Here is a 15332-nt window from a genome sequence, read left to right as displayed (position 1 = left end):
CTAGCTCTCAAAATATTCAGAGAAAGACTAATGATAATGGACACACACAAAGAAGAGTGAACAATGGAGCAAATGAAGTAAAATGTTAACAATTGGGATGTCTGGTTAACAGAACTACGGGAGTTCTTTGTGTTATTCTAGCAATTTTTCTGTAGTATGAAATTGTTTTGAAATAAACTATTTTTTTAAACCTATAAGAAACTCTGAATTTATAGAACTGACAAATCCAGGGATAAATACTCATTGTATGAAAGGACTCATCTTAGCCATTTTATTAAAATATTGTTCCTATACTAAAATGTGACTTAATTTTTCAAAATTTGAATTGCATGCATCTCTTCACCAGACTGTCCATCACCTTAAGCAAGTAAACTCATATTAAGCCTTTTAAAAAGGAGTGAAAGGGCTTCCCTGGTGGCATTCCACAACGAGAGAAGCCACAGCAATGAGAAGCCTGCACACCACAACGAAGAGTAGCCCCCACTCACCGCCAACCAGAGAAAGCCCACACGGAGCAACGAAGACCCAACACAGACAAAATAATAAATAAATAAATAAAATAAAATTTTAAAATATATATGTTTAATAAAATTTAAAAATTAAAAAAAAAAGAATCCACCTGTCAATGCAGGGGACATGGGTTCGAGCCCTGGTCCGGGAAGATCCCACAGGTCGTGGAGCAACTAAGCCCATGTATCACAACTACTGAGCCCACGTGCCACAACTACTGAAGCCCACGCACCTAGAGCCCATGCTCCGCAACAAGAGAAGCCACCGCAATGAGAAGCCCAAGCACCACAATAAAGAGTAGCCCCTGCTCGCCGCAACTAGAGAAAGCCCGCACACAGCAATGAAGACCCAACGCAGCCAAAAAATAAAATAAATAAAAAGGAGTGAAATAAGTGAGGGAAATTAAGAGGCACAAACTTCCAGTTGCAAAATAAATGAATCACGAGTATGAAATGTACAGGGTGAGTAACATAGTCAATGATTATGTAATACCTTTGTATGGTGACAGATGGTAACTAGACTTATCATGGTGATCATTTTAAAATGGATAGAAATATTGGATCACTATGTTGTGTAACAGGAACTAACATAGTGTTGTAGATCAACTATACTTCAAAAACAAACAAATAAACCCATAGAAAAAGAGATCAGATTTGTGGTTACCAGAGGCGGAGAACAGGGAGAGGGAGAATTACGTGAAGGCAGTCAAAAGGTACAAACTTGCAGGTATAAGATAAATAAGTACTAGGGATGTAATGTACAACATGATCAATAGAATTGACACTGCTGTATGTTATATATGAAAGCTGTTGAAGAGAGTAAATCCCAAGAGTTCTCATCACAAGGAAAAAGCATTGTTTTTTTATTTCTTTAATTTTGCGTCTATATGAGATGATGGATGTTCACTAAACTTACTGTGGTCATCATTTCATGACATAAGTCAAATCATTACGCTGTACACCTCAAACTCATACAGTGCTGTGTATCTATTATATCTCAATAAAACTGGAAGAAAAAATAAAATGTAAAAAAAATGAGAGAAACTTTCAAATATGCACTATGAATCTTGGCTTTTAAATACAAAGAGAGCCTAGAAAATCTGCAGTTAAATCAAGTAGTTTTTGCACCAAACATTGCCACCTGCTGGAAATAACAGTCCACAACACATACTACTCCTCCATAAGAAAATAAATCGTTTTAAAATCCTAAGGTACATTTGAGACAAAATGACAAATGCAAAAAGATAACTAAATGGTGGAACCCATTTTTTAATCCATTTAATATTAATGAATTATTCTACATCCCAGAGTTTCCAAATCTTTTATAAGACATAGCAATTGTCATAAATGCATACAAGGTAAGCAGGTCTTTAATGCTATTTATAATGAAGTCACAAGAAGCAAATGTAGAAATATAGATGAGAATTCTTGATTCAGGACACAGCACATGATGGGTTTCACTCGGTAAAAATACAGGCAGGGAATCAAAGAATCAAGCTGGCGGGTAACTACAGCTTCTTTTAGTCTAGCTGTTTTCAACAGGGGAAGCAGCACCCTCTAGGGGGCATAATGAAAAGGTGTGGGGATGCTACTGGTATTTAGCAGCATAGTATTGAATAGAAGGCCAGACGTCCTGCTTGGCACCAGGAGACCCACACAAAGAATTGAGAAGAACTTCTAAAAGCCCCATCCAACATTCATGTGAGTGAAAAACTGCTTATGATTATCTGCGCCTAGATTCTAACTTCATTTTACAGATAAAGTATTTTTACATAGTTTTAATATACATTGATTTTTCCCCCAGCAATGCAACTACCATGTAAATTGAGGGAAAATGGTACTATGTTTGGCTTGAAACTTCACCAAAATTGATCAACATTTGAGAAAATCATGGCATCCTTTAGAAAGATGTGATATTTGAGCCATCAATGTACAATATTCTCATAGCCATATGCGTTCGTAGATGTCATGTTTACAATGATTACACACATAGGTGCATGCATCTGACAATGACTGCAATATATACTGAAACATACATTATTTTGTTAAAAACTAATTTATCTTTATTTCTCCTTTATATTATAGTTAGGGTACTATATGGATGCCTATTGAAACTATGTGTAAGTCAGGTTTAATTATCTAGTATCTATTAATATAATTTTACAATAGTAAAGGGAGAATGATAAAACATTTGTTATTAAAAGAGGACATCAGTCTGATAGGGTTGAGAACTACTGATCCAGCTCCATTCCCTCACTTCACTATGCAGAAACTGAAGTCCAGAAAGGAAAATGAACTTGCTCAAGGTCACAGTATGAGTTTGAAGCAAACCAGCACCAAAATTCTCTGATTCTCAATTCAGTTATTGGTCTATGGTGCCTGAAAATCAGGAATGCATTTTGAAAAAAAACAAACAAACAAACACAACTATATATGTGGCTAGGGTCCCAAGCTAGCCCACGACTAAAGCTTATATAACTCACATACGTAGATACATGGCTAAAATTAATGTGATTAGAGTGAAACCCAAAAATCTTTGGTTGGTGGTATAAAAACGGTAAGTTTCTAAAGTAAAATATGGTGAATAGAAATACTTTAGCCATTCAAAATCTGGCCCAAACCTATCTTTCTAACCTTTCTACCAATACGATATAAACAACTAAAGTCTGGGGTACTAGACTGAATCTTTTTGGCCTTTATATACCCCAGGGCTTAACACCTGGCACGTGGAGTGCATTTACTGCCTGTTGCTGAATGAACAAACAAATGAAAAAAGTTTTGTTTCAATCAGACAAGTCTATTCACTGTTCCCCACATACACCATGTACATTCTTACCTGAAAAGCCCTTCCTAAAGCTCCTCTCCAGATTCCTAAATGCCAGGTCTTTTAACTCAGTTTATAGGCCTTCCCAGAATGCCTTGCACACTTCTACCCCTTCTATCCAAATTATCCTCAGCATCCTTCAAGGACTAGCTAAAGGCCTCTCTCTTATAAAGTCTTCTTGGTCAATTCACCCACCATAACTCCTTCCCATTCTAAACTCACACGATGTATTAAAGAGACTGTGTCAGAAGCCTGGATTCTGTAGTCAAGCTAATCTAGACTTATAATCCTTTACATTTGTGACCTTGGGCAAGTAACTTTATCTCTATGAGTCTCAGTTCTATAGTCTATAAAATGGAGATTTAAAATAGTACCTGCCTTCAGAGGACTATTGTGAATAATAGCTAAACTAGGTACTTTATAAAAATTCCCATGCTAGGCACATAATAGGCCCTCAATAAATATTTGTTATATAAATGGATGAATAAAAGGTCTTCACTCAAATGTTAATCTTTATGGTCCCATCCTTCAATAACTTCTGAACAAAACTGTTATATAAACACCAAACTTTGTACCCACTTGGGAACACGTATTATTTTCTGAAAACATAAAGTACATAAGATGTTCAATTAAAAAGCAAAAAGACAAAACTTTTATAACTAAAAATTGCTATATTTGCCTCTGAACCTTTCTGTGGCCAGTAGCTGCCTGACCAGGGGCTCAGGCCAACAACTCGGCCGATGACCACAAGCTCTGCATCCTAACAGCAGTTTGCAGGTGGCTGCACTAAGGTGGGAGAGGCGGCGCAGGAGGATGGAGATCGCAGCCCAGGTGGCTCAGGCGCCATTGCTGCTGTATGGCACTGACATCTGTAAGTCGTTTGACGTGTTCAGCTTCTCCAGCCAGGCCCCCCAGCCCCGCCCCATCCCTGTGTCAGGATCACACCTACCCCTCCCCTAGCCCGAGACTGTCTTTGTGGAAGGCTTCTGCAGTCTGCAGGAGGGTGAGAGACTGTAGTTCACCCAGCCAGGTGCCTGGGATCAATCCATGTCACAGGACCTGGTGGGATTTTCTGTATTGAGAGTGAGAAGCAACAAAAGGTGAAAAACAAGTAGAAGCACAGACCAAAGGGGACAGTCCCTGAAAATGTGGAGGTCTAGATCTTTGCCAAGATGGCAGCAGCTAGTCACACATGGCTATTCAGCACTTGAAACGTGGTCGGTCCTAAGTGAGATCAGCTCTAAGCGTAAAACACACACCAGATTTCAAAGACTTAGTTCAAGAAAGAAGAATGTAAGATATTTCTTTATCAAAAAAATGCTATACAGACACTATATACGGGCTTCCCTAGTGGCACAGTGGTTAAGAATCCGCTTGCCAGTGCAGGGGATACGGGTTCGAGCTCTGCTCGGGGAAGATCCCACATGCAGTGGAGCAACTAAGCCCGTGTGCCACAACTACTGAGCCTGCGCTCTAGAACCCGTGAGCCACAACGACTGAGCCCACGTGCCACAACTACTGAAGCCCGTGCACCCAGAGCCTGTGCTCCGCAACAAGAGAAGCCACCGCAGTGAGAAGCCCGCACACTGCAAAGAAGAGTAGCCCCCGCTTGCCGCAACTAGAGGAAAAACCCGCACCCAGCTGTCTGATTTCGAATTATCACTCTTAATTACATACACAAAAATTTTCATGGTAGTTCTCAGCACATGGTGGTATTCTAAATGACTTTTATTCACATTTTGTGATTTTTCTATATTTTCTACAATGAACATGAATAACTACTATAATTTTTTTTTTTACTTAAAACAACAGAAGTTTATTCTCTCACAGTTCTAGAAGCTAGACATCCAAAATCCAGGAGTTGGCAAGGGATGGTTCCTTCTGAAGGTTCTTTTTTTTTTTCTTCTTTTTAATAGATAACTGACAAGGACCTACTGTATAGCACAGGGAACTATACTCACCATCAAGCAGTAAGGGAAAAGAATCTATAAGGGAAAAGAATCTAAAAAAGAATATATATATATATGTATAACTGAATCACTGTGCTGTACACCTGAAACTTACACGATATTGTAAATCAACTATACTTCAATAAAATTTTTTTCTAATTTAAAAAAATAAAAATTTCTAGTTCAATAGGATTTTGTAAGCTACTATGAGACACAACAACCATGTACACCTAGGGTACACAATGTGGAATCTGCAGCAGGATATAAATGGTACTCCAGAATGGTACTCCATAGTCAAAGACGATTATAAAATGCTGAGTTAGACTCAGTCAAAGGTTTCTTTATTAGGAGACTTTTAAACATTAATGTGCTTTGTGAAGCTAAGAAAGGAGACGGTAGAAAGTAGCATTTTCCAAACTTATTTGACTAGTATTCTTGGGAATGCACTTTGAGAAACGTTGACGTGTACGATTATCACTGGGTAAAAAAAAATTCAACCCAAACCCAAGACAGAAAATAAAGAAACAGCACCATCAGAGAGATCCATCACCACTCTTCCTGGAGCCCTCCCCACAACTATAACAGCAACTTTCTGGTGTTCAGGTAAAGAATATTGTGGTTAAAAGAAATTAAAGAGAAAAAAAAAGAATATTGTGGCTTGGTGCGTTCTCACTGTGTAAGTGCACCCTGCATACATGAGCTACTCTTGTATAAAACATTAGTAAATCAGGTGCTCCTGTATCTGAGAGAACGGATAGGAAACATTGTGTGTCTACTACGGGCTAGCTAAACATTTTGTATGTTAGCTCACTTATCTCTGACAGCAGTCACGTGAGGCAACTATTTTAGCCCCATTTTACAGATCAGGAAATATAGACTCAGTGTAACCTACCGAAGTTCACACAGCTAGGAAATGTCAAAACCAGGATTCAAACCTTGGGTGTGCCTGGTTCTTTCCACTGTACCACATCTGGAAGCCAAGAGCCTTCTAAGCACCCTAAATGAGTTTCAATGGGAAAGGAAAAACTCCTCTTCTGGAATACCTCCCAGGATTAAGGAAACTTAAAGAACAAGGAGTTGAGACCTAACCTCAAATAAGGCAATTCCCCAAAACCCCCATTTGGTATAGCTGCATCTGAACTTGCACTTCAGCTCTTTTGACTGCCACAGTTACTTCCTGACAGGCAGGCAGACCACTAACACCATACCATGCAGGCTCCTGGCATGAATCTAAACTTCAATTTAGATGTGCCTTCCCTTGGCTTTTACTGTAAACAGAAGCATTCCTACACTTAAATTTTTTTATTTTGCTATTTTTTTCTTCCAGTTTAATTGAGATATAATTGATATACATCACTGTATAAGTTTAAGGTGTACAGCATAATGATTTGACTTACATACATCATGAAATGACGACCACAATAGGTTTAGTGAACATCCATCATCTCATATACTGTAGATACAAAATTAAAGAAAAAAATTTATATGTTTTCCTTGTGATCAGAACTCTTAGGATCTACTCCCAACAGCTTTCATATATAACGTACAGTGTTAGTTATATTTACCATGGTGTACATTACATCCCTAGTACCTTTTGACCACCGTCGTGTGATTCCCCCCTCTCCCCATCCCCTGCCTCTGGTCACCACAAATCTGATCTCTTTTTCTATGAGTTCGTTTGTTTGTTTGTTTTTGAAGTATAATTGACCTACAACTCTATGTTAGTTCTTGTTACACAACATAGTGATTCAATATTTCTATACATTTCAAAATGATCACCACCATAAGTCTAGTTACCATCCTATACTTAAAATTTTAATAGCCAACTGATAAGTGATAAAAATGTATAAGGGTTTCAGCTCTTCAATCAACTTCTGATAATAGCTTAGACTTGGAATACTATTCTCAATCACTGGGGAAAGGTTATTTTAATTTCTTCAGGGTGTATTTCATTCCTTTCCCCAGATTACACTTCTGTGTTTCATCCAGAGATTAGAAGACTGGACTATACTTATTGGACTAGTAAATTGCCTGTTTTCACCAATTGTACTGTGGGTAAACTGCAGGACGTAGGATCAAGTAAGCCTGACCTCTAGCTGGATGATTCAAAGTACACACACACACATTTCTAACATAAACGTTTCTCATTTTCTTTACAGTAACTCTGTAGGCAGAAAATATAATAGACCTTTAATATAGAAAGCCAGAATGGAATAGTGGAAAAACTATGAGTTTGGGGCCAAACAGACCTGAGTTTGAATATCACTTCCACCTCCTGCTAGCTACGATCCAGAGAAAATTACTTCAGCTCACTGGGCTTCAGGATCCTCATTTATAAAATGGAGATAACATTTTATAGGTGATACATAGGGACAAAAGCAAGGCATCCCCAAACTGGAATTGCTTTCAGAATGAGATTAGGAAGAATCGTGTTATAATGGCTGTCAGGCCATCTATAGAAATGACACAAACCAAGCACAATTTGTAAGTGTTCAAAGAGATTTGAGACCTAATCCCAAATAAGGTGATTAGGGCTTTGTCTCAGGAAATCAAATCTAAAGCCATAAGAAATAAGCCTTACATAAAAGCAAGTATAATGAAAGCTGAATCAAAAATATGATGCATAACCTTTAAAAACTATAAAGAGAAATACATATATCTACACAGTCATAAGAAGTTTTCCCTATGAAAGGAAAGCTCCAAAGTTCATCTTCTGGAGAAGCACCTCTAATACTGTCCAAGGCTAAGAGTACCTGACCCATGAATATGAACCAGGTATCTGGTCCATGGGCAAGCATAGCACTAGTGCACCTGAATATCATCTTTTAATACTCTCTTACTTTTGCTCTGGGGTCCTATACTCACCAAGAAACTTTCTATTTATTCTATTCTATTTATATTTGCTTTCTCATATATCTTTATTATAAGCAGATGGGCTAACCAGCTGACATGAATGGTGTGGTCCACTAGACATTTATCTTCTTTCGCATAAATTACAAAATTGGTGTTCTGGTTTATATATTGGATCCTTAGGAGTGTGCCTAGTAGGAATCTACCTCCCTTTGTTATACTCACAGAATTAAAATTCTGAAGCAAGATTTTTTAAACTGACAGAAACCTAGTATTGCTGAGTGTGTGAGGAAACTGCAGATCTTCAGGCCTAGCAACTTTTCTGCAAAAGAATTTGGTAAGGTATTATCAAAATGTGCCCACCCTGTTACCTAAATAACCCTACTTCTAGGAATTTTAGTCTAGGAGATAATCAGACAAATAAAAAAGTAAGGATGGGCTTCCCTGGTGGCGCAGTGGTTGAGAGTCCGCCTGCCGATGCAGGCGACACGGGTTCGTGCCCCGGTCCGGGAGGATCCCACGTGCCGCGGAGCGGCTGGGCCCGTGAGCCATGGCCACTGAGCCTGCGCGTCCGGAGCCTGTGCTCCGCAACGGGAGAGACCACAACAGTGAGAGGCCCACGTACCGCAAAACAAAAACAAAAACAAAACAAAACAAAAAAAAGTAAGGATGCTCATTAAAGCATTGTTTATAATCATTAAAAATTAGACATTTGGGTTGTTTTTATCAGTATGGCACTAAATAAGTCAATTACAGCCTGTATGTTAAATATACTATGTAGTCAATAAAAAGAAGGCTGTGACTCTATTTATTGACCTGGAAAGATGTCCATGACATACACATTAAGTGAAAATAGCACATGTAATATCCCATTTGTACAAAGATGTACACATTTTAGCACCACATGCAGTGTTTTCCTTAAATATTCTACAGAAAATTATATCCCCATGAGTTCTTGCCATGGTCTATGAAATGCTGCATATTACAATCATCTTTTGAAAATTCACAATGCTTTTTAACATACTGGATACTCATAAAGCCATTGTTTTAACGTTGTTTAACCTAGCATTATCCAAAGTAACCTCATCATAGATCCCTTTTTCACATAACACCTTTTAAAATACCAAGCTAAAATAAATAAAATATGAAAGAACTAGTTTACAGAAAACTCTTTGGAAAACGCTTCGAAGAGCTGATACATTGTTCACCAGAATGTTAACAGTCAATCTGTCTATCTACCTATCTATCTATTTACCAAAAATACATACCATCTTTATAAAAATAGCTATTTAAAAAAGGAAAAATTCCAGATGTACAAATAATAATGAATGTTATATGTTGAGGACCTACTCTGTGTCATGCTAAGGGCTTTATATATTCTGAAAATGAGGATGAAATGACATGAGAAGAACTCAGTCCTCAGAGATCACATGACTTGCCTACGTTCATGCAGCTTAGTAAGTGGCCAAGCCCCAATTTGAACTGTAGGTCAGTCCAAATGTCCAATATGTCATCCCTTTTCACTACAATAGATTGTGTCTCTTCCACAAGATATTCTTCCTTGAAGGTCTCACTGCACCCCTCTGGTTACCCATGTACCTCATTCAAACCTCAGTATGAAGTATGAGAAAGTAAAGTACTGGGCAAGGTACCTGAAATGTAGTAGATTGAGTACAGCAATTCCTGTAATTATTGTCTTTTGAAAAGTTTTAACATAAAGAACTTACCTACTTTCTTGGGCTCCTAAGCTGTGATACACAACTTTAAATTGACGCAAATTAAGGTTTTAATACTAATGAAATAGATGATATTTATATACTTGATTTGGGAAAAAAATAAGATGATGGCATGGAACACTTACTTCAAATTTCACAGAGTAAGTGTAGGTTACGTTCAACTTATCTGTATATTCTCCAGGAATTTCCATAGGGGGTCCATCACAAGTTAGGTGGTTTTCATCTGAATGTTTATAACTAATAAAAGAGGGGGGGGGCTTCCCTGGTGGCGCAGTGGTTGAGAGTCCGCCTGCTAATGCAGGGGCCATTGGTTCGTGCTAAAAAAAAAAAAAAAAAAAAAAAAAAAGGGGGGGGGGAAAGGAAGAGAAAGGAATTTTTATACCAAACTGACATCGTAAATTTCTGATTCATGGCTCTTCAGGCACGTTAACAATAGAAGGCTGAAAAAAGAATAGGCCTTTCATTATATTCTGCATTTAAAACTCTTTACGATTTAAAATATTTTTGCTTCTAAATGTCCCTAACACACAAATAAGACTCAGTATACTGCCCAAAACACAATACTTAAGAACCTTCTCTTTGCCTGTGGATAGATTTTTTTTTTAATCCTTCTATTAGCAAATGGCTTTATTTTTTGTCTTTTATTGCATCCCCCTTTCTATATACTAAGACAGAAAACTATCTTGTAACCTTAGCTATAGAGTTAGAAAATCAAATAGATGATGCAGAAATCATATTTATAAGCACCCAGAGATTTGAGGGCCTACTGTGTGTAAAATGCCATGCTTAATGATGAAAGGTACTGAGTATATAATCTATGTGAACCTTTTGTGTTTGAAAAAGAGAATGATTACTAAAACCAGAAGATGGAAAACAAAAACTAGAGAAGTTTGAAACTAGACAGGACTGGTGAAGCTAGCAAATGCCTGGTCAGAAATAGAGACTCTTCTGTCACTTGAAAAGTAAAAGAGGAATAAAGGGTGATAGAAAATCACAAGGAGAAACCATGATGCTTCCATTTTGAATTATTTACTCAACATACAGTTTACCCCTTGGCTTCTGTCTAAAGAATAATACGTAACCCTTATGGGATTGTTATCTGTACGTGTATATGCACAATAAGGCCACTCGCTCACGATTGCAACGGTTATTGGTGTGTGCCTCTTTTTATTCATTCCTGCAACCCTACTGTCTGGTACATAATGTGCCCTTATATTATACGTGTTTGTAGGATGAATGCATTCTACTTAAAGCCAAAATACAATTTAAAACAGCTATGAATTAGAGAAATAATAATTGTTAAGGCTACAGATCAAAACTTAACATTAAAGAGAAAAATTAAATTACTGCATGATAATGCATATCAAGGTTCACTGTTTAAGTATGGGTCCTGAACCCAGTACAGGAAAGCTCTGCATTTCATATGAGAGATTATGCAGCAAAAATTGTGCTAAGATCTCTAGTCAAGGTAGAAGCCCTATTTTTAACCACTGACCTTATATATTGGTTGTATAAGGCCTTACAAGCCATTTTCAGAACTTTGACTTTTACTCTAAGACGGGAAGTCACTGGAAGGCTCTGAGCAGAGGATTCACACGAGCTGAAATTTAAAAAGGAATGCTCTGAATGCTGTACTGAGAACAGACTGTGAGAAGACAAGTCTGGCAGCAAGGAGACCAACTAGGTTTTTGCAACAATCCATGTGAGATATAACCATGTCTTGGACCAGCTGATAGTGGTGAAGGTGATGAGAAGTGGTGGATTCTGAAAATATTTTAAAAATAGAGCCACATGGGGAATTCACTGGCTGTCCAGTGGTTAAGACACAGGGCTTTCACTGCTGTGGACTCGGGTTCGATCCCTGGTCAGGGAACTAGGATCCTGCAAGCCGCGTGATGCAGCCAAAAAAAAAATTCAAGCCCATGATCTGCCACAGGGTTGGACTAGATATAGGGTATAAGTGAAGAATGATAAAGAGGAATCAAGGGCGATGCCTGAGCAACTAGAAGGATGTAGTTGCCATTTACTAAGATGCAGAAGACAACAGGAGAAGCAGATTTGAAGGGAAGATTAGAAGTTCTTTTGGGAACATGTTAAGTTGGAAATGCCTACTAGACATCCAAGTGGACGGGTCAAGTAAACAGCCAGATATACAAGTCTAGAGACCTAAGCGTCATTGAGGTATCTGACGCGATGAGACAGGGTAAGATCGCCAAGGTGTGAGTATAAATAAAGAAGAGGCAAAGCTCAAAGACTGAGTCCTGGGGCCCTCCGACATTAAGAGGTTGGAGAAATGAGGGAATTCCCTGGCTGTCCAGCGGTTAGGACTCCATGCCCTCACTGCCAAGGGCCCAGGTTCAGTCGGGGAACTAAAATCCCACAAGCTGCATGGTGAGGCCAAAAATGAAAAAAAAATAGGTTGGAGAAATGAAAAGACTGATGAGCAACCAGTAAAACAGGAGAAAACCACAAAAGTGGTAACCCAAAAGCCAAAGGCAGCAGGTGTTTTAAGGAAAAAGAGATGATCAGTTATAGCAACCATCAGGGAAATTAACAAAGTACAGAACCTGAAAGAAAACACAAGACTCTAGACCCAGAAAACTATTAGGCCTAACTCACGTCTATGACCACGTCTATTGCCTAATTCTGAAAAAGATGAATTTTAACACAGTCTTTCTCAGGGGGCTCAGATGAATGAGCTTTACTGTGATTAGATAAAAGTTTTATTGCATGCATACATACGCTATTACTATGGGCAGTATAGAATAAATGCAGCTCTAGAAAGTGATTTTCTTGGCTTTTTTACTCTATCCGAGCCTGAGAATATGAGATGTGATTACAAGCATTAAATGTGATTTTCATATAGCTGATGAGATTAGCTTCCTGTATCATACTTTGTATGTTTACTACCTTTCTACCCAAATGACTTTCAACATGAGTAGCCATCCTGAGTCAGACCTCACAGCCCATCAACCTAAAATTCTGTTCCCAGATATCAGAAGTGACAGACACAAAGAAGCATGGGCGGTTGCTCTTGGTTAGTATTCCCTGGCCTCTCTTAGTAGCTCTATTTACCCCGTTATTCATAAATATGTCCTGATCCTTTTAATCCTTCTTTTATTTCCTGTCTGCAACACCTTATGAAATAAATCTTCAAAAGTTTTTAACGTAGCCACTAATTTAAAAAGAATATCTTTTTACTAAGATAAATCAGAGTTGGAAAGTACCAGTGTTCTTCATCTTTTGGGGTCTGTTTATCTAATGAAATGTACGGACGCCTTTGCCCAAAAACATACACATCAATAAAAACTGGGAACAGATACAGATAGTTTATAAACATGTAAAACAATGCTAAATATCACTCATAATAAACAAATAAAAATTAAAAATATTAAAAAAATAAAATAAAATAAAAATTGGGTTTGATGCATCAGTATCTATATTAAAAACTCCTAATTCAGCCCTCTCCTATTGCAGATGAGGAAATTTAAACCTATGAGAGATCAAGTTAACCTACCCATGGTCAAAAGCTTGGCACAGTACATTCTTGAACTATTCTTTCCCTTTGGCCATCAGCTGTGACAGATGGAACAACCTTGGCTAAAGTAAAATAGGCCAGTAGGCTTAAAAACAATGAAGTCTGATTCATGTCGATGAACTTAGGGTTGACTTCCAAAATGGAACCAGCAGAGATGAGACAAAAAACCAAATTCCTTGTTCTGTGTTCAGAAAACCATACCACACTTACCTCCTTTAATATACTTCACATAAGTTTCAAAGGATCACTTGTCCCATCCTAATATTTCAGGTTTTATAATATTTTGCCCATATGGATCATGATTTGATACACTGTGTGATATATTCCCCCCTGTCTCTTTTAATTGAAGAGTACTATTCTTATCCTGCAGTTTCAAAGAATCTTAAAGTTGGAACATTAAAGGTCACCTGTCCAGTCTCTTACCCAATACAGAATTGCCCTTTACAATTCATTAAGCACTCACTTACTAGGGACCAGACACTCACTTACTAGGGACCAGACATTAAGCACTCACTTACTAGGGACCACTCACTTACTAGGGACCAGACACTATGCTGGGTGCCTAATTATGAAATCTCAAAGAGCTGGGTCATCTAGGCTCTTCCTACAAACGTGTAGGGATTAACTACTCACTAATTCTTGAGGTTGCTTATTCAAATGTTAGAGAGCTCTAATTGCTAGCAGATTCTTCCTTATACCCAGCTGATACCAGCCTAATAGACTCCACTGGTACTAGAATTGTCCTCTGAAGAAACACAAATCTTAATCTAATCTCTTTGTCATATGGCAGCAACTAAAGAAGAGAGTTAAGATACCCTCAATAAGTCAATTCTCTTCCAGATCTGTCAGTTCTTCCTCACATTACATGTTATTCAGATGCTTACTATAGGTTAAATGGAATAAAATTGCCTATTTGATTTTTCTTTTTTTAATTTTTGGCTGTGTTGGGTCTCCATTGCTGCGTGCAGGCTTTCTTTAGTTGTGGCGAGCGGGGGCTACTCTTGTTGCAGAGCATGGGCTTCTCACTGCAGTGGTTTCTCTCATTGTGGAGCACAGGCTCTAGGTGCACGGGCTTCAGTAGTTGCAGCATGCGGGCTCAGTAGTTGTGGCACGCGGGCCCTAGAGCACGCAGGCTTCAGTAGTTGTGGCACGTGGGCTCAGTAGTTGTGGCTCGTGGGCTCTAGAGCACAGGATCAGTAGTTGTGGCGCACGGGCTTAATTGCTCCACAGCATGTGGGATCTTCCCGGAGCAGGGATGGAACCCGTGTCCCCTGCATTGGTAGGTGGATTCTTAACCACTGCACCACTAGGGAAGTCCCTGCCTATTTGATTTTTCAAACTTTATGTCTAAGGTTATATCACACATATATCCTAAAGATAAAAATTCTGGTGAGATCTTCTACATTTTGAATTAATTTTTAAATTAATGGAACTAATTAGAAAGAGATTCTATAATTACCTTTTGGGATCAAGTCTAGCAATAACCAATCTTACAATACCCCAATTTGTTTCACTTTCCCCGTGATATGTAATGGTAATATCGACATGGCTGAAGAGGTAGAAAGTATTACTTTTGTTGAATTCAGACTGCAGAAAGATAAAGAAATTTGAAAGAAGTTTGAACTTTTCCTACAAACTAAAAAATATAAAATCTAATCACGGAATGAAAATGGGATATGTTACTTCCAAAAAAATCAAGCTATAAATTAAGCATACTGAAGTGTAAATGTGTTTTTATAAGATAAAAACTGCAGCCCTGAGCATCTGGCCTAAAATTAAGATGTTAATTAATTCTACAGTTTTAAATAGTTGTTACAAAGGAATAATATTGCAAATGTAAAATTCACAAATGCATGCATCGCTGGATTTTTAACCACACAAAACTATGAAGTAATACAAATAAACTAATAAAGTGTTATCAGTACT

At 38.0% G+C, this 15332-nt stretch overlaps 1 protein-coding gene across 1 annotated transcript in view; it reads right to left on the bottom strand.

Moving 5' to 3' along the window:
• LOC112414456 (transmembrane 9 superfamily member 2-like) overlaps positions 1–14993 on the bottom strand; it is a gene marked incomplete at its 5' end in the record, with an annotated part of 70588 nt that extends 55595 nt beyond the window's left edge. The window contains 2 exon segments of the mRNA XM_024766959.1: positions 9994–10105; positions 14866–14993. Of these exon segments, the coding sequence (XP_024622727.1) occupies positions 9994–10105; positions 14866–14993 (240 nt within the window).
• Positions 14994–15332: the final 339 nt, after the last annotated feature.

The sequence above is a fragment of the Neophocaena asiaeorientalis genome, unplaced genomic scaffold (genome assembly GCF_003031525.2).
Source record: "Neophocaena asiaeorientalis asiaeorientalis breed wild unplaced genomic scaffold, Neophocaena_asiaeorientalis_V1.1 scaffold992, whole genome shotgun sequence".
Lineage (NCBI taxonomy): Eukaryota > Metazoa > Chordata > Mammalia > Artiodactyla > Phocoenidae > Neophocaena > Neophocaena asiaeorientalis.
This window is presented reverse-complemented; position numbering and strand designations above follow the sequence as displayed.